Here is a 20,371-nt window from a genome sequence, read left to right as displayed (position 1 = left end):
AGTCTCTGGTAGCCAGTGTCAGGGTGTATACGATGGAGGAGGAGCTAATTTTTTTTTAAGTTTACTTAGTGTCAGCCTCCTGGCGGCAGAAGCATACACCCACAGTCCTGTGTCCCCCAATGAGGCGAAGGAGAAAGAGAAGAAGGGAGGACGAGCGTAAAAGAGAAGAAGAAGGGAGGACGAGCGTAAAAGAGAAGAAGGGAGGACGAGAGTAAAAGAGAAGAAGGGAGGACGAGAGTAAAAGAGAAGGAGGACGAAAGTAAAAGAGGAGGACGAGAGTAAGAGGAGGATGAGAGAGAGCCGGACCTCTCGGTCACCGAGACTCCAGAATGGTAAGTATGCCTTGTCAGATCCTCAGCAGTCCTCCTCCTCCACACTTTATGTGGTGGTACCTGGCGTTCAGCAGCTCCATCTCCACGCTCTTCTCCTTCTCCAGCCGGTTGTAGGTGTCTCTGTGACGCTTCAGCTCGTCGTCCAGGATCTGCTCTGACCTCGTCTCCTGGTCCTTCAGCATCTCCTCAAGTTCATGGACTCTGCACAAAAGCAACCGCAGTCAGTGACGGCATCGGACACCCTCGCCATAGTTACCCGTACTGTGATATCTATGGAAAAAGGAGACAGCGCGCGAAGCAAGCAGTGCCTCTCAGGACAGTGGGCGAGGCGGGGCCATGCAAGGTGGGTAGCACTCCTCAGGACAGCGTGCAGCCGGCCCTCACCACCCTTCCAAACGAGGCGGAGCACCGTGCAAGGCAGGCACCGCCTCTCCGGACAGCTCACGAAGCGGGGAACCGTGTGAAGCGGACAGCGCCCCTCCGGACAGCTCACAAGGCAGGGTACCGTGTGAGGCGGACAGCGCCCCTCGGGACAGCTCACGAAGCGGGGTACCGTGTGATGTGGACAGCACCCCTCGGGACAGCTCACATGGCGGGGTACCGTATGATGTGGACAGCACCCCTCGGGACAGCTCACATGGCGGGGTACCGTGGACAGCACCCCTCGGGACAGCTCACATGGCGGGGTACCGTGGACAGCACCCCTCGGGACAGCTCACATGGCGGGGTGATGTGGACAGCACCCCTCGGGACAGCTCACATGGCGGGGTACCATGTGATGTGGACAGCACCCCTCGGGACAGCTCACATGGCGGGGTACCATGTGATGTGGACAGCACCCCTCGGGACAGCTCACATGGCGGGGTACCATGTGATGTGGACAGCACCCCTCGGGACAGCTCACATGGCGGGGTACCATGTGATGTGGACAGCACCCCTCGGGACAGCTCACATGGCGGGGTACCATGTGATGTGGACAGCACCCCTCGGGACAGCTCACATGGCGGGGTACCATGTGATGTGGACAGCACCCCTCGGGACAGCTCACATGGCGGGGTACCATGTGATGTGGACAGCACCCCTCGGGACAGCTCACATGGCGGGGTACCATGTGATGTGGATAGCACCCCTCGAGGCAGCTCACATGGCGGGGTACCATGTGATGTGGACAGCACCCCTCGGGACAGCTCACATGGCGGGGTACCATGTGATGTGGACAGCACCCCTCGGGACAGCTCACGAGGCGGCGTACCGTGTGAGGCGGACAGCACCCCTCGGGACAGCTCACGAGGCGGCGTACCATGTGAGGCGGACAGCACCCCTCGGGACAGCTCACGTGGCAGCGTACCGTGCGAGGCGGACAGCACCCCTCGGGACAGCTCACGAGGCGGGGTACCATGTGAGGCAGACAGCGCCCCTCGGGACAGCTCACGAGGTGGGGCACCATGTGAGGTGGACGGCACCCCTCGGGACAGCTCATGCGGCGGGGTACCATTTGAGGTGGACGGCACCCCTCGGGACAGCTCACATGGCAGGGTACCATGTGCGGTGGACAGCACCCCTCGGGACAGCTCACGTGGCGGGGAACCATGTGACGTGGACGGCACCCCTCGGGACAGCTCACGTGGCAGGGTACCATGTGAGGCAGACACTGCCCTCCGGACAGCGCTCACCTCAGTACGAGCTGTGTGTTCTCCAGCCTCAGCTTGCTCTTCACGTCTCCACTCGTCTGGTTGTCGTTCTCCAGCTCTGTCACTTTCTTCTCCAGGAAGCTGACCTGTCATGACAGTAACGTCGGCATTAGAGGAGTCCTCGGATGGGGTCACTAGCGGGGGTCACTGCCCAGACCCCTCACCTTCTCGGTGATGTCGTTCTCACAGGAGTCAATGCTGTCTCTGAACAAGTCCTCGGTGCTGCCATTGCTGCTGCTCAGGTTACTGGTGTTCATGAGCTGCCTGCAAGAGAGCGAGGATCACTGAGCGCCCCACCATCACTAAGGACCACCCAGCCGCCATCGCTGACCCTTACCTCCCAAACGCCGTGCTGGAGATCTTCCTGTTTGGGCTGTGAAAAAATACAAATTAAGAAAAAGTAAAATCCACAAGCCACGAACAGCCGAGACCCCATCATGTTGTACCCCAGAGATGGGGGCTGTGTCTGAGGGCCTATAGGGCAGAAGAGCAGCGGCCCCCAGGGGACAGGTCATGTACAGGACATGAGCGCTCGGGCCCCCGTCCTCACCTGTTGGCTCGGAGGTTCCTCAGTCGGGCCTCCAAGTCATTGAGGAGGGTGATCTTCTTCGAGCACTGGCTGCAGTACATGTCCAGGATCTCGCTGTGGTAGAGGCTCCTCATCCTACGTGGTGTCTGCCCGGCACTGGAAGAAGAGACAAGGTTAGAGGGTCCTACAGACGCCGGACCCCACAGGACGTAGAGGGAGGGCTACCTGGAGGAGACGGAGGAGCCCAGGTCAGAGAGTGCGTTGGTCCGGCTCTCATCATCGGGGCAGGGGCTGCTCGGGGTGTAATCCACATCATCCCCTTCACCGTAGTCCTCAAACTGCTCCTCGTTACTAATCAGGGAGGCCGAGGAGCGACTGGAGAAGTACGAGGAGGCCGCGGGAGTGAGGAGGCTCCTGGGAAAGATGAAACACCATGGTGAGTAACAATTGTCTGGCCCCCACCAAGAAGAGGGAGGAGGAGGCCGCGTCCTGGACCCACCCAAAAAAGTAAAAGCGTAAAAGTTAAAAAAACAAACACTACATACTTGCCTTCCGCTGTCTGTCCCCGGCGCCCTGCTTTCCTGCACTGGCTGTGAGCACCGGCCAGCCGGAAAGCACAGCGGTGACGTCACCGCTCTGCTTTACGGCTGACCGGCGCTGACAGTGCAGAGAAGCACAGCGCCGGAGGACAGACATGGAATGTAAGTATGTAGTGTTTGTTTTTTTTACGTTTACGCTGGTAACCAGGGTAAACATCGGGTTACTAAGCGCAGCCCTGCGCTTAGTAACCCGATGTTTACCCTGGTTACCAGGGGACTTCGGGATCGTTGGTCGCTGGAGAGCTGTCTGTGTGACAGCTCTCCAGCGACCAAACAGCGACGCTGCAGCGATCGACATTGTTGTCGTATCGCTGCAGCGTCATTTCAGTGTGACGGTACCCTAAATTGTGGCCTGAGGGAAGGTATCCCTGGGAACCATTTCACACGTGTCCCAGAGGAAAAGAATATATATTCATTGGTAGAGCGGCAGTACCCAATCAAACAGACCGCAATTATGATATTAACCTGAGGGGCCGGTCTAGAAACTTGACCTCAGACCAAAGTTATAAATTTAGGCTGCAGACAGAGAATTGTGTTCACATGATGAGGGCAGCCTGAGAAGCTGATGTGTTCCACAACTACATTCACCTCCCCCCCCCCCCCCTCAGGGAGCAGAAAGCAGACTACAAGTTAGATGATTTCTGTAAGTTTTCTCCTGTTTATTTGATACTGTTTTGCATAAGTTGTATGTCTTTTTATTATCATATTTTTATACCTTTTTCTTATTGTAAGCATTGAACCTTTTTCTATTAAAGTATAAACCTTTAATAAATTGAACCTTGAATGTTCTAAGGAATCCATAGCCTAGAGGTGTGTGAGCCTTATGAGTGATAAACATATTTTTATTAGTTATTTCTGGGACTCATCGCCCGTGTATTCTATGAGTGGTGGCAGCGCGTATGAGCGGGTGTGTGGCCTGGGTCGGTGTGTGATTTATGCTCCCCTTACAGCATAGGACAGAGGTTGAATGCTGGACGGAGAGTGGGGAGATAGATTAACCCTTGCAGGCACAACCCAAAGTCACGTGTGAGAGCAGGCACGTGACGAATAAGTGACACCACGGAGCAGCAATTCGTGACACCGACCATAAAGAGGGAGGAGAAAGCCGCGGCCCGTACCCACCATAAAGAGGGAGCAGGAGGAGGCCACAGCCGGACCCACAACGGGAGGAGCACGAGGCCCAGACCCACCAGAAAGAGGAGGCCACAGCTCGAACCCACAAAGGAAGGAGCACGTGGCCTGCACCCACCAGAAAGAGGGAGCAGGAAGAGGCCACAGCTGGATCCACCACGGGGGGAACATGTGGCCCAGACTCATAAGAGGGATGAGGCCACAGCCCGGAACCACCACGGTAGGAGCATGAGGCCCGGACCCACCATAAAGAGGGAGCAGGAGAAGGCCACAGCCGGATCGATCACGGTAGGAGCACGTGGTCCGGTCACACCACGGTAGGAGCACGTGGCCCAGACCGACCATAAAGAGGGAGGAGAAAGCCACGGCCCGTACCCACCATAAAGAGGGAGCAGGAGGAGGCCACAGCCGGACCCACAATGGGAGGAGCACATGGCCTGGACCCACCATAAAAAGGGAGAAGGTCATGGCCTGGACCCACCAGAAAGAGGGAGCAGGAAGAGGCCACAGCCGGATCCACCACGGGAGGAACATGTGGCCCAGACCCACCAGAAAGAGGGAGGAGGCCACAGCCCCGACCCACCACGGGAGGAGCACGTGGCCCGGACCCACCACGGTAGGAGCACGTGGCCCGGACACACCACGGTAGGAGCACGTGGCCCGGACACACCACGGTAGGAGCACGTGGCCCGGACACACCATAAAGAGGGAGGAGAAAGCCACAGCCCAGACCCACAATAAAGAGGGAGCAGGAGGAGGCCACAGCCAGACCCACAACGGGAGGAGCACGTGGCCCAGACCCACCAGAAAGAAAGAGGCCACAGCCCGAACCCACAAAGGGAGGAGCACGTAGCCCGAACCCACAAAGGGAGGAGCACGTGGCCCGGACCCACCATAAAGAGGGAGAAGGCCATGGCCTGGACCCACCAGAAAGAGGGAGCAGGAGGATCCACCACGGGAGGAGCATGTGGCCCAGACTCACAAGAGGGATGAGGCCACAGCCCGGAACCACCACGGTAGGAGCATGAGGCCCGGACCCACCAGGAAGAGGGAGCAGGAGGAGGCCACAGCCGGACCCACCACGGGAGGAGCAGGTGGCTCAGACCGATCAGAAAGAGGGAGGAGACCATAGCCCAGACCCACCATGGGAGGAGCACGTGGCCCGGACCCACCAAGGGAGAAGGCCCCTGGGAAAGATGAAACACCATGGTGAGAGCGACAATTGTCTGCTCCCCACCAGAAAGAGGGAGGAGGCTCACAGGTGTATGGTGCTGGAGGAATATTTTTCCACGGGCTGTCACCCAGTGTTGCAGTTTTCCCTTACACCTTGTGATGGGTTAGGGGGCGCAGTGGACCTTTCTTCTCACTTACTGATCTCCAGGGAGGTACAGCCCCCCCAGATCTTTGCAGTCATCGCCCCGACACTCATCGGAGGCCTCCGAGCTCTGGGTGCTCTCGATGGCGCTGTCCAGGTCCGACTCATGGTGGCTGAGAGTTACACCTTCCTCCTCATGGTAGAGCTCAGAGTCGCTGTCCACGCCGTCTGTGGTCACGTACATCCCATGTGTGAGGTCAGAGCCCTGCAACACAACGAGGGTGGTGAGCGGAACACCCCACATCCGCATCATGTGGAGGCAGAGACCGTGACTCCAGCCATGTGCCACCTCCTGCTAAAATCACTGCTGCCCCCTCCACTGACTTACAGCTGTCTGTGCACTGTGCATAGGCAGAAAGCTGACAGCGCCACTGCTGGGAGAGGGAGCGTCCAGAACCCTGGAGGATCTGCAGTGGAGAAACCAGGGATCCGAGCAAAACTGCAGGAAGCAGCCCAGAAAATGATGTCACCGGAATCAGGGGCTCTGCCCGACACCAGGGCACAGACTGCATGCAAGCTCAGCAGTCAGTATCACACAGGAGAGGATTAGATACACGGCTCAGCACAGTATCACACAGGATAGGATTAGATACACAGCTCAGCAGTCAGTATCACACAGGAGAGGATTAGATACACGGCTCAGCAGACAGTATCACACAGGAGAGGATTAGATACACGGCTCAGCAGACAGTATCATACAGGATGGGATTAGATACACGGCTCAGCAGACAGTATCACACAGGATGGGATTAGATACACGGCTCAGCACAGTATCACACAGGAGAGGATTAGATACACGGCTCAGCAGTCAGTATCACACAGGATAGGATTAGATAAACGGCTCAGCAGTCAGTATCACACAGGATAGGATTAGATACACGGCTCAGCAGTCAGTATCACACAGGATAGGATTAGATACACGACTCAGCAGTCCGTATCACAGGACGGGATTAGATACACGGCTCAGCAGACAGCATCACACAGGATAGGATTAGATACACGGCTCAGCAGTCAGTATAACAGGATAGGATTAGATACACGGCTCAGCAGTCAGTATAACACAGGAGAGGATTAGATACACGGCTCAGCAGACAGTATCACAGGAGAGGATTAGATAGGTGGCTCAGCCGTCAGTATCACACAGGATAGGATTAGATACGTGGCTCAGCAGACAGTATCACACAGGAGAGGATTAGATACACAGCTCAGCAGACAGTATCACACAGGACAGGATTAGATACACAGCTCAGCAGTCAGTATCACAGGACAGGATTAGATACACAGCTCAGCAGTCAGTATCACACAGGACAGGATTAGATACACAGCTCAGCAGTCAGTATCACACAGGACAGGATTAGATACACAGCTCAGCAGTCAGTATCACACAGGACAGGATTAGATACACGGCTCAGCAGTCAGTATCACACAGGACAGGATTAGATACACGGCTCAGCAGTCAGTATCACACGAGAGAATTAGATACACGGCTCAGCAGACAGTATCACACAGGAGAGGATTAGATACACGGCTCAGCAGTCAGTATCACACAGGAGAGGATTAGATACATGGCTCAGCAGACAGTATCACACAGGAGAGGATTAGATACGTGGCTCAGCAGACAGTATCACACAGGAGAGGATTAGATACGTGGCTCAGCAGACAGTATCACACAGGACAGGATTAGATACACAGCTCAGCAGTCACTATCACAGGACAGGATTAGATACACAGCTCAGCAGTCAGTATCACACAGGACAGGATTAGATACACGGCTCAGCAGTCAGTATCACACAGGACAGGATTAGATACACGGCTCAGCAGTCAGTATCACACAGGAGAGGATTAGATACACGGCTCAGCAGACAGTATCACACAGGAGAGGATTAGATACACAGCTCAGCAGTCAGTATCACACAGGAGAGGATTAGATACACGGCTCAGCAGACAGTATCACACAGGAGAGGATTAGATACACGGCTCAGCAGACAGTATCATACAGGATGGGATTAGATACACGGCTCAGCAGACAGTATCACAGGATAGGATTAGATACATGGCTCAGCAGTCAGTATCACACAGGAGGGGATTAGATACACGGCTCAGCAGACAGTATCACACAGGAGGGGATTAGATACACGGCTCAGCAGACAGTATCACACAGGAGAGGATTAGATACACGGCTCAGCAGACAGTATCACACAGGAGAGGATTAGATACAGGGCTCAGCAGTCAGTATCACACAGGGGAGGATTAGATACACAGCTCAGCAGTCAGTATCACACAGGAGAGGATTAGATACACGGCTCAGCAGTCAGTATCACAGGAGAGGATTAGATACACGGCTCAGCAGACAGTATCACACAGGAGAGGATTAGATACCCGGTGATTACTCCCCCTGTCCCCAGTGATTACTCCCCCTGTCCCACCCATTTCCCCGGTTAATACTCCCCGTGGCCCCCCCCCCCCATATTTCCAGTGATTACTCCCCCGTGTCCCCCCCATTTCCCCGTTGATTCCTCCTCCCCCCCCCCCCCCCGTGTCCCCCCATTTCCCCGGTGATTACTCCCCCATGTCCCCCCTCTGTCCCCGGTGATTACTCCCCCGTGTCCCCCCATTTTTCCAGTGATTACTCCGTGTCCCCCCCCCCCCCATTTCCAGTGATTACTCCCCCAGTGCTCCCCCCATTTTTCCGGTGATTACTCCCCCGTGTCCCACCCCATTTCCCCGTGTCCCCCCTCTGTCTCCGGTGATTACTCCCCCGTGTCCCCCCCATTTTTCCAGTGACTACTCCCCCGTGTCCCCCCATATTTCCAGTGACTACTCCCCCATATTTCCAGTGATTACTCCCCCGTGTCCCCCCCGCATATTTCCAGTGATTACTCTCCCGTGTCCCCCCCCATATTTCCAGTGACTACTCCCCCATATTTCCAGTGATTACTCCCCCGTGTCCCCCCCCCATATTTCCAGTGATTCCTCCCCCTGTCCCCCCCATTTCCCCGGTGATTCCTCACCGTGTCCCCCCCATTACCCCGGTGATTCCTCCCCGTGTCCCTCCCATTACCCCAGTGATTCCTCCCCCTGTCCCCCCATTTCCCCGGTGATTCCTCCCCCTGTCCCCCCATTTCCCCGGTGATTCCTCCCCCTGTCCCCTCATTTCCCCGGTGATTCCTCCCCGTGTCCCCCCCATTTCCCCGGTGATTCCTCCCCCCTGTCCCCCCATTTCCCCGGTGATTCCTCCCCCTGTCCCCCCCATTTCCCCGGTGATTCCTCCCCCTGTCCCCCCCATTTCCCCGGTGATTCCTCCCCGTGTCCCCCCATTTCCTCGGTGATTCCTCCTCTGTCCCCCCATTTCCCCGGTGATTCCTCCCCCTGTCCCCCCATTTCCCCGGTGATTCCTCCCCCCTGTCCCCGGTGATTCCTCCCCCATTTCCCCGGTGATTCCTCCCCCTGTCCCCGGCGATTCCTCCCCCTGTCCCCCCCATTACCCCGGTGAATCCTCCCCCTGTCCCCCCCATTACCCGGGTGATTCCTCCCCCTGTCCCCCCCCATTACCCCGGTGATTCCTCCCCCTGTCCCCCCCCCCATTACCCCGGTGATTCCTCCCCCTGTCCCCCCCCCCCCCATTACCCCGGTGATTCCTCCCCCTGTCCCCATATTTCCCCGGTGATTTCTCTCCCCTGTCCCCAGTGATTCCTCCCCCCCATTTCCCCGGTAATTCCTCCCCCTGTCCCCCCTCTGTCCCCGGTGATTCCTCCCCCTGTCCCCCCCATTACCCCGGTGATTCCTCCCCCTGTCCCCCCCATTACCCCGGTGATTCCTCCCCCTGTCCCCTCCTCCCATTACCCCGGTCATTCATCCCCCTGTCCCCTCCCCCCATTACCCCGGTGATTCCTCCCCCTGTCCCCCCCATTTCCCCGGTGATCCCTCCCCCTGTCCCCCCCCCATTTCCCCGGTGATTCCTCCCCTGTCCCCCCTCTGTCCCCGGTGATTCCTCCCCCTGTCCCCCCATTTCCCCGGTGATTCCTCCCCCTGTCCCCCCCCCCCATTTCCCCGGTGATTCCTCCCCCTGTCCCCCTCTGTCCCCGGTGATTCCTCCCCCTGTTCCCCCCCCCCATTACCCCGGTGATTCCTCCCCCTGCCCCCCCCCCCTTTACTCTGGTGATTCCTCCCCCTGTCCCCCCATTTCCCCGGTGATTCCTCCCCCTGTCCCCCCATTTCCCCGGTGATTCCTCCCCCTGTCCCCCCATTTCCCCGGTGATTCCTCCCCCTGTCCCCCCATTTCCCCGGTGATTCCTCCCCCTGTCCCCCCATTTCCCCGGTGATTCCTCCCCCTGTCCCCCCATTTCCCCGGTGATTCCTCCCCCTGTCTCCCCTCTGTCCCCGGTGATTCCTCCCCCTGTCTCCCCTCTGTCCCCGGTGATTCCTCCCCCTGTCCCCCCCATTACCCCGGTGATTCCTCCCCCTGTCCCCCCATTTCCCCGGTGATTCCTCCCCCTGTCCCCCCATTTCCCCGGTGATTCCTCCCCCTGTCCCCCCTCTGTCCCCGGTGATTCCTCCCCCTGTCCCCCCAATTCCCCGGTGATTCCTCCCCCCTGTCCCCGGTGATTCCTCATCCCCCATTTCCCCGGTGATTCCTCCCCCCTGTCCCCGGTGATTCCTCCCCCCTGTCCCCGGTGATTCCTCCTCCCCCATTTCCCCGGTGATTCCTCCCCGTCACCGGTGATTCCTCCCCCGGTTGGCTCCGGTAACATCCGGGCGCCTCTCACCTCGGGGCGGCCGCCACTCGCGCTGTACCGGGGGCTCCGGGGCACGGGGGACGACATTCGCCGCGGCCGCTGATCTCCCGGATCGCGAGCTTTGTAGTGAGATCAGACACCGCAACAGTGCAGCCCCGCCCCCGTCACCTAGGCACCGGAGTCCCCGCCCACCCCCGGATGTGACCAATAGAGGAAGAGCAAGCCCGCTCACTACAGTCCCGTCACCTAGACAACAAACGCCCCGCCCACCATAGGATGTGACCAATAGAGGAAGAGGAAATGCCCGCCCAGTATAGCCCCGCCTTCGTCACGGTGACATCATAGGTCCCGCCCCTCACTGGATGTGACTAAAGGTACCTTCACACTATTTGTGACGTAGCAACGATATCGTTAATGAAATCGTTCTGTGTGACAGCGACCAACGATCAGGCCCCTGCTGGGAGATCGTTGGTCGCTGAACAAAGTCCAGAACTTTATTTCGTCGCTGGATCTCCCGTGGACATCACTGGATCGGCGTGTGTGACACCGATCCAGCGATGTCTTCACTGGTAACCAGGGTAAACATCGGGTTACTAAGCGCAGGGCCGCGCTTAGTAACCCGATGTTTACCCTGGTTACCATGCTAAAAGTAAAAAAAAACAAACACTAGATACTTACCTACCGCTGTCTGTCCTCCGACGCTGTGCTCTGCTCTCCTCCTGTACTGTCTGTGAGCCGGAAAGCAGAGCGGTGACGTCACCGCTCTGCTTTCCGGCTCACAGACAGTACAGGAGGAGAGCAGAGAAGCAGAGCACAGCGCTGGAGGACAGACAGCGGTAGGTAAGTATCTAGTGTTTGTTTTTTTTTACTTTTAGCATGGTAACCAGGGTAAACATCGGGTTACTAAGCGCGGCCCTGCGCTTAGTTACCCGATGTTTACCCTGGTTACCGGCATCGTTGGTCGCTGGAGAGCTGTCTGTGTGACAGCTCTCCAGCGACCAAACAGCGACGCTGCAGCGATCCGGATCGTTGTCGGTATCGCTGCAGTGTCGCTTAATGTGAAGGGGCCTTAATAGAGGAAAAAGTCCCCGCCCGCTCAGTACAACTCCGCCCCCGTCCTCCCCGCCCACCTCAGCATGTCATCAACCTGGGAGGAGTCCGCGCAGTAAGTGCAGCCCCGGCTTCCTCCACCGACAACTACAGAGGACCGCGCACTATATATACATATATATATATATATATATATATATATATATATATATATACTAGATTGTGGCCCGATTCTGACGCATCGGGTATTCTAGAATATGCATGTCCCCGTAGTATATGGACAATGATGATTCCAGAATTCGCGGCAGATCAGAGACGTGGGATTTCCAGGACAGACAGACAGACAGAAAGACAGACAGACGGAAAAACCCTTAGGCAATTATATATATAGATGTACACTGTATACAGAGGACCGCCCACTATATATATATATATATATATATATACACTGTATACAGAGGACCGCCCACTATATATATATATATATATACACTGTATACAGAGGACCGCCCACTATATATATATATACACTGTATACAGAGGACCGCACACTATATATATATATTTACACTGTATACAGAGGACCGCGCACTATATATATATATATATACACACTGTATACAGAGGACCGCGCACTATATATATATATATATATATATATGCACTCTATACAGAGGACCGCCCACTATATATACATATATATACACTGTATACAGAGGCCCGCGCACTATATATATATATATATATATATATATATACACTGTATACAGAGGACCGCGCACTATATATACATATATATACACTGTATACAGAGGCCCGCGCACTATATATACATATATATATATATATATATATATACACACTGTATACAGAGGTCAGTATTATATATATATATATGTACACTGTATACAGAGGTCAGTATTATATATATATATATATACACTGTATACAGAGGTCAGTATTATATATATATACACTGCATACAGAGGTCAGTATTATATATATATATATATACACTGTATACAGAGGACCGCCCACTATATATACATATATATATACACTATACAGAGGACCGCGCACTATATATTCATATATATACACTGTATACAGAGGACCGCCCACTATATACACTGTATACAGAGGACCGCCCACTATATATACATATATAGTACATATATATATACACTGTATACAGAGGTCAGTATTATATATATATACACTGCATACAGAGGTCAGTATTATATATATACACTGTATACAGAGGACCGCCCACTATATATACATATATATATATACACTATACAGAGGACCGCCCACTATATATATATATATATGTATATATATATATATATATATAGTGAATGTATAAGGAAATAGAGCGCACTCGCCGATCATCCAGTGCAGGAATCTTTATTCAAACATCGTGCTGTACATCTTCACGACCGGGGGTGCTGTACAGAGAGTGCGGCAAAGCTTTGCTTATACATTCACTATTTCATATGGACTTTTCTCCAGCGGAGCTACGCACCCAAGATCAGATATCCTGGCTTTACACAGGTGAGCGGTTCCCACTTTGTTCTTCCTGGCAGTGGTGCTGTCTGGCTGTTCCTTTTGTATTTGCTATATATATATATATATATATATATATATATATACTGTATACAGAGGACCGCCCACTATATATATATATATATACACTGTATACAGAGGACCGCACACTATATATATATATATATATATACACTGTATACAGAGGACCGCCCACTTTATATATATATATATATATACACTGTATACAGAGGACCGCCCACTATATATATATATATATATATATATATATATATATACACTGTATACAGAGGACCGCCCACTTTATATATATATATACACTGTATACAGAGGACCGCCCACTATATATATATATATATATATATATATACACACTGTATACAGAGGACCGCCCACTATATCTATATATATAATTGCCTAAGGGTTTTTCCGTCTGTCTGTCTGTCTGTCTGTCCTGGAAATCCCGCGTCTCTGATTGGTCGAGGCCATCAGGCCTCGACCAATCAGCGACGGGCACAGCATCGACGTAGAAATCCCGCGTCTCTGATTGGTCGAGGCCGCCAGGCCTCGACCAATCAGTGACGGGCACAGCGACGATGATGTCATAAAGGACGTAGAAATCCCACGTTTCTGATTCAGCGACGGGCACAGTATCGACGTAGATGTCATAATGGTTGCCATGGCGATGATGAGGTCATAAAGGTTGCTTCGACCAATCAGCGACAGGCACAGTCTGCCGCGAATTCTGGAATCATCATTGTCCATATACTACGGGGACATGCATATTCTAGAATACCCGATGAGTTAGAATCGGGCCACAATCTAGTATATATATATATATATATATATATATATATATATATATATATATATAATAATAATAATAATAATAATAATTTTATTTATATAGCGCCAACATATTCCGCAGCGCTTTACAAATTATAGAGGGGATTTGTACAGACAATAAACATTACAGCATAACAGAAATACAGTTCAAAACAGATACCAGGAGGAGTGAGGGCCCTGCTCGCAAGCTTACAAACTGTGGGGAAAAGGGGAGACACGAGAGGTGGATGGTAACAATTGCTTTAGTTATTCGGACCAGTATATATATATATACACTGTATACAGAGGACCGCCCACTATATATATATATATACACTGTATACAGAGGACCGCCCACTTTATTTATATATATATATATATATATATATATATATATATACTGTATACAGAGAACCGCCCACTATATATATATATATACACTGTATACAGAGGACAGCCCACTTTATATATATATATATATATATACACTGTATACAGAGGACCGCCCACTATATATATATATACACTGTATACAGAGGACCGCCCACTATATATACATATATATATATATATATACACTGTATACAGAGGTCAGTATTATATATATATACTGTATACAGACGTCAGTATTATATATATATATATATATATATATATATATACACTGTATACAGAGGACCGCCCACTATATATACATATATATATATATACACTGTATACAGAGGACCGCCCACTATTTATACATATATATATATATATACACTGTATACAGAGGTCAGTATTATATATATATATACTGTATACAGACGTCAGTATTATATATATATATATATATACACTGTATACAGAGGACCGCCCACTATATATATATATACACTGTATACAGAGGACAGTATTATATATATATACTGTATACAGACGTCAGTATTATATATATATATACACTGTATACAGAGGACCGCCCACTATATATATATATATATATACACTGTATACAGAGGACCGCCACTATATATACATATATATATATATACACTGTATACAGAGGTCAGTATCTATATAATAATATATAATTGTCTAAGGGTTTTTCCGTCTGTCTGTCTGTCTTTCTGTCTGTCTGTCTGTCTGTCCTGGAAATCTCGCGTCTCTGATTGGTCGAGGCCGCCAGGCCTCGACCAATCAGCAACGGGCACAGCGACGATGATATCATAAAGGATGTAGACATCCCGCGTCTCTGATTGGTCGAGGCCGCCAGGACTCGACCAATCAGCAACGGGCACAGCGACGATGATGTCATAAAGGACGTAGACATCTCACGTTTCTGATTCAGCGACGGGCACAATATCGACGTAGATGTCATAATGGTTGCCATGGCGATGATGATGTCATAAAGGTTGCCTCGACCAATCAGCGACGGGCACAGTCTGCCGCGAATTCTGGAATCATCATTGTCCATATACTACGGGGACATGCATATTCTAGAATACCCGATGCATTAGAATCGGGCCACAATCTAGTTATATATATATATACTGTATACAGAGGTCAGTATTATATATATATATATTCACTGTATACAGAGGACCGCCCACTATATATACATATATATATATATATATATATATACACTGTATACAGAGGTCAGTATTATATATATATATACTGTATACAGACATCAGTATTATATATATATATATACACTGTATACAGAGGACCACGCACTATATATACATATATATATATATACACTGTATACAGAGGTCAGTATTATATATATATATATATATACACTGTATACAGAGGTCAGTATTATATATATATACACTGTATACAGAGGTCAGTATTATATATATATACACTGTATACAGAGGTCAGTATTATATATATACATATATACACTGTAGACAGAGGACCGCGCACTATATACATACATATATATATATATATATATATATATATATATATATATACACTGTATACAGAGGACCGCCCACTATATATACATATATATATATACACTGTATACAGAGGACCGCGCACTATATATATATACGTATATATATATATATATACACACTGTATACAGAGGTCAGTATTATATATATATATATATATATACACTGTATACAGAGGTCAGTATTATATATATACACTGTATACAGAGGACCGCCCACTATATATATATATACACTGTATACAGAGGACCGCCCACTATATATATATATATATATATACACACTGTATACAGAGGACCGCCCACTATATATACATATATATTTATATACACTGTATACAGAGGTCAGTATTATATATATATACTGTATACAGACGTCAGTATTATATATATATATACACTGTATACAGAGGACCGCCCACTATATATACATATATATATACACTGTATACAGAGGACCGCCCACTATATATACATATATATATATACACTGTATACAGAGGACCGCCCACTATATATACATATATATATATACACTGTATACAGAGGACCGCCCACTATATATATATATATATATATATATATATATATATACACTGTATACAGAGGACCGCCCACTATATATACATATATATTTATATACACTGTATACAGAGGTCAGTATTATATATATATACTGTATACAGACGTCAGTATTATATATATATATACACTGTATACAGAGGACCGCCCACTATATATACATATATATATATACACTGTATACAGAGGACCGCCCACTATATATACATATATATATATACAGTGGGGCAAAAAAGTATTTAGTCAGTCAGCAATAGTGCAAGTTCCACCACTTAAAAAGATGAGAGGCGTCTGTAATTTACATCATAGGTAGACCTCAACTATGGGAGACAAACTGAGAAAAAAAAATCCAGAAAATCACATTGTCTGTTTTTTTTAACATTTTATTTGCATATTATGGTGGAAAATAAGTATTTGGTCAGAAACAAACAATCAAGATTTCTGGCTCTCACAGACCTGTAACTTCTTCTTTAAGAGTCTCCTCTTTCCTCCACTCATTACCTGTAGTAATGGCACCTGTTTAAACTTGTTATCAGTATAAAAAGACACCTGTGCACACCCTCAAACAGTCTGACTCCAAACTCCACTATATTGCCAAGTCACGTAGTATATTGCCCAGTCACGTAGTATATTGCCCAGCCACAAAGTATATTGCCCAGTCACGTAGTATATTGCCCAGCCACGTAGTATATTGCCCAGTTACGTAGTATATTGCCCAGCCACGTAGTATATTGCCCAGCCACGTAGTATATTGCCCATTTACATAGTATATTGCCCAGCCACGTAGTATATTGCCCAGTCACGTAGTATATAACACAGCCACGTAGTATATTGCCCAGCCACGTAGTATATTGCCCAGTCACGTAGTATATTGCCCAGCCACGTAGTATACGATACGATACGATACGATACACTTTATTGATCCCGTGGGAAATTATGGTATCACAGCAGCACAACTTAAATCATAAAAAACATAAAGGAATTACATAGTTGACATGACAGTTTGTTGACAGAAGAACATTATACATTATACATTAGAATAGGACATACACAACGAGTGAACAGAAATGTAGAGAAATAAGTAGACATTCACCTTGGTGGTTTAACCCTAATGTTATTGTTGTACATTCCCATGGCAGTTGGCACAAACGATTTCCTATATTTTTCCTTCTTACACCTCAGAAGTTGCTCTTCTGTCTCATGAATAGCTCATATAATGGATGTGCATTATTGTTCATAATTGCCATACACTTTTTCAGAGTTCTTCTCTCCACTACCTCCCCAAAAGAGTCCAGATTACAGCCCACAGCAGAACTTGCCTTCTTGATAATCTTATTCAGCTTATTAGCATCAGAGGCCCGCACACTACTACCCCAGCACGTGATTGCAAAAAAGATGGCACTTGCCACTACAGATTGGTAGAACATTTCTAACATTTTGCTGCACACATTAGTATATTGCCCAGTCACGTAGTATATTGCCCAGCCACGTACTATATTGCCCAGTTACGTAGTATATTGCCCAGTTATGTAGTATATTGGTCAGTCACGTAGTATATTGCCCAGCTACGTAGTATATTGCCCAGTTACGTAGTATATTGCCCAGTTACGTAGTATATTGGCCAGTCACATAGTATATTGCCCAGTCACGTAGTATATTGCCCAGCCACATAGTATATTGACCAGCAACGTAGTATATTGCCCAGCCACGTAGCATATTGCCAAGTCACGTAGTATATTGCCCAGCCACATAGTATATTGCCCAGCTACGTAGTATATTGTCCAGCCACGTGTTATATTGCCCAGTCACGTAGTATATTGCCCAGCCATAGTATATTGCCCAGCCACGTAGCATATTGCCAAGTCACGTAGTATATTGCCCAGTCACGTAGTATATTGCCCAGTCACATAGTACATTGCCCAGTCACGTAGTATATTGCCCAGCCACAAAGTATATTGCCCAGTCACGTAGTATATTGCCCAGCCACGTAGTATATTGCCCAGTTACGTAGTATATTGCCCAGCCACGTAGTATATTGCCCAGCCACGTAGTATATTGCCCAGTTACGTAGTATATTGCCCAGCCACGTAGTATGTTGCCCAGTTACGTAGTATATTGGCCAGTCACATAGTATATTGCCCAGTCACGTAGTATATTGCCCAGCCACATAGTATATTGCCCAGCCACGTAGTATATTGTCCAGCCACATGTTATATTGCCCAGTCATGTAGTATATTGCCCAGCCACATAGTATATTGCCCAGCTACGTAGTATATTGTCCAGCCACGTGTTATATTGCCCAGTCACGTAGTATATTGCCCAGCCATAGTATATTGCCCAGCCACGTAGCATATTGCCAAGTCACGTAGTATATTGCCCAGTCACGTAGTATATTGCCCAGTCATGTAGTATATTGCCCAGTCACGTAGTATATTGCCCAGCCACGTAGTATATTGCCCAGCCACGTAGTATATTGGCCAGTCACGTAGTATATTGCCCAGTCACATAGTATATTGCCCAGTCACGTATTATATTGCCCAGTCACGTAGTATATTGCCCAGTCACATAGTATATTGCCAAGTCACGTAGTATATTGCCCAGCCACAAAGTATATTGCCCAGTCATGTAGTATATTGCCCAGTCACATAGTATATTGCCCAGCCACGTAGTATATTGCCCAGCCACGTAGTAAATTGCCCAGCCACGTAGTATATTGCCCAGCCACGTAGTATATTGCCCAGTCATGTAGTATATTGCCCAGCCACGTAGTATATTGCGCAGCCACGTAGTATATTGCCCAGTCATGTAGTATATTGCCCAGTCACATAGTATATTGCCCAGCTATGTAGTATATTGCCCAGTCACATAGTATATTGCCCAGTCACGTAGTATATTGCCCAGTGACGTAGTATATTGCCCAGTCACGTAGTATATTGACCAGCCACGTAGTATATTGCCCAGTCACGTAGTATATTGTCCAGCCACATAGTATATTGCCCGGCCACGTAGTATATTGCCCGGCCACGTAGTATATTGCCCAGTCACGTAGTATATAACACAGCCACATAGTATATTGCCCAGCCACGTAGTATATTGCCCAGTCACGTAGTATATTGCCCAGTGACGTAGTATATTGCCCAGTCACGTAGTATATTGCCCAGCCACGTAGTATGTTGCCCAGTCACGTAGTATATTGTCCAGCCACGTAGTATATTGCCCGGCCACGTAGTATATTGCCCGGCCACGTAGTATATTGCCCCGTCACGTAGTATATTGCCCGGCCACGTAGTATATTGCCCAGCCACGTAGTATATTGCCCAGTCACGTAGCATATAACACAGCCACGTAGTATATTGCCCAGTCATGTAGTATATTGCCCAGTCACGTAGTATATTGCCCAGCCACGTAGTATATTGCCCAGCCACGTAGTATATTGCCCAGCCACGTAGTATATTGCCCATTTACATAGTATATTGCCCAGCCACGTAGTATATTGCCCAGTTACGTAGTATATAACACAGCAACGTAGTATATTGCCCAGCCACGTAGTATATTGCCCAGTCACGTAGTATATTGCCCAGCCACGTAGTATATTGCCCAGTCACGTACTATATTGCCCAGCCACGTAGTATATTGCCCAGTTACGTAGTATATTGCCCAGTTATGTAGTATATTGGCCAGTCACGTAGTATATTGCCCAGTCACGTAGTATATTGCCCAGTCACGTAGTATATTGCCCAGCCACAAAGTATATTGCCCAGTCACGTAGTATATTGCCCAGCCACGTAGTATATTACCCAGTTACGTAGTATATTGCCCAGCCACGTAGTATATTGCCCAGCCACGGAGTATATTGCCCAGTTACGTAGTATATTGCCCAGCCACATAGTATATTGCCCAGTTACGTAGTACATTGGCCAGTCACATAGTATATTGCCCAGTCACGTAGTATATTGCCCAGCCACGTAGTTTATTGCCCAGCCACGTAGTATATTGTC

The 20,371-nt window shown here is 49.1% G+C and overlaps 1 protein-coding gene across 4 annotated transcripts in view; it reads right to left on the bottom strand.

Annotated features, from left to right (window-relative positions):
- RAB11FIP4 (RAB11 family interacting protein 4) overlaps positions 1-20,371 on the bottom strand; it is a 126,894-nt gene that overhangs the window by 16,906 nt on the left and 89,617 nt on the right. For 3 of the 4 annotated variants that reach the window (XM_069748716.1, XM_069748718.1, XM_069748719.1), the window contains 7 exons: positions 5,654-5,862; positions 2,778-2,966; positions 2,574-2,708; positions 2,361-2,396; positions 2,188-2,287; positions 2,006-2,109; positions 393-533 (listed from right to left, as the gene is read on the bottom strand). In XM_069748716.1, coding sequence (XP_069604817.1) covers positions 393-533; positions 2,006-2,109; positions 2,188-2,287; positions 2,361-2,396; positions 2,574-2,708; positions 2,778-2,966; positions 5,654-5,862 — 914 coding nt within the window. Of the gene's footprint in view, positions 1-392; positions 534-2,005; positions 2,110-2,187; positions 2,288-2,360; positions 2,397-2,573; positions 2,709-2,777; positions 2,967-5,653; positions 5,863-10,423; positions 10,571-20,371 lie in introns of those variants that run through there. The other variant, XM_069748717.1, reaches the window with a different exon arrangement.

This window comes from Ranitomeya imitator, chromosome 2 (assembly GCF_032444005.1).
Source record: "Ranitomeya imitator isolate aRanImi1 chromosome 2, aRanImi1.pri, whole genome shotgun sequence".
NCBI classification, from domain to species: Eukaryota; Metazoa; Chordata; class Amphibia; order Anura; family Dendrobatidae; genus Ranitomeya; species Ranitomeya imitator.
The sequence above is the reverse complement of the archived record's forward strand: the minus strand, read 5'-3'. Positions and strand labels throughout refer to the sequence as shown.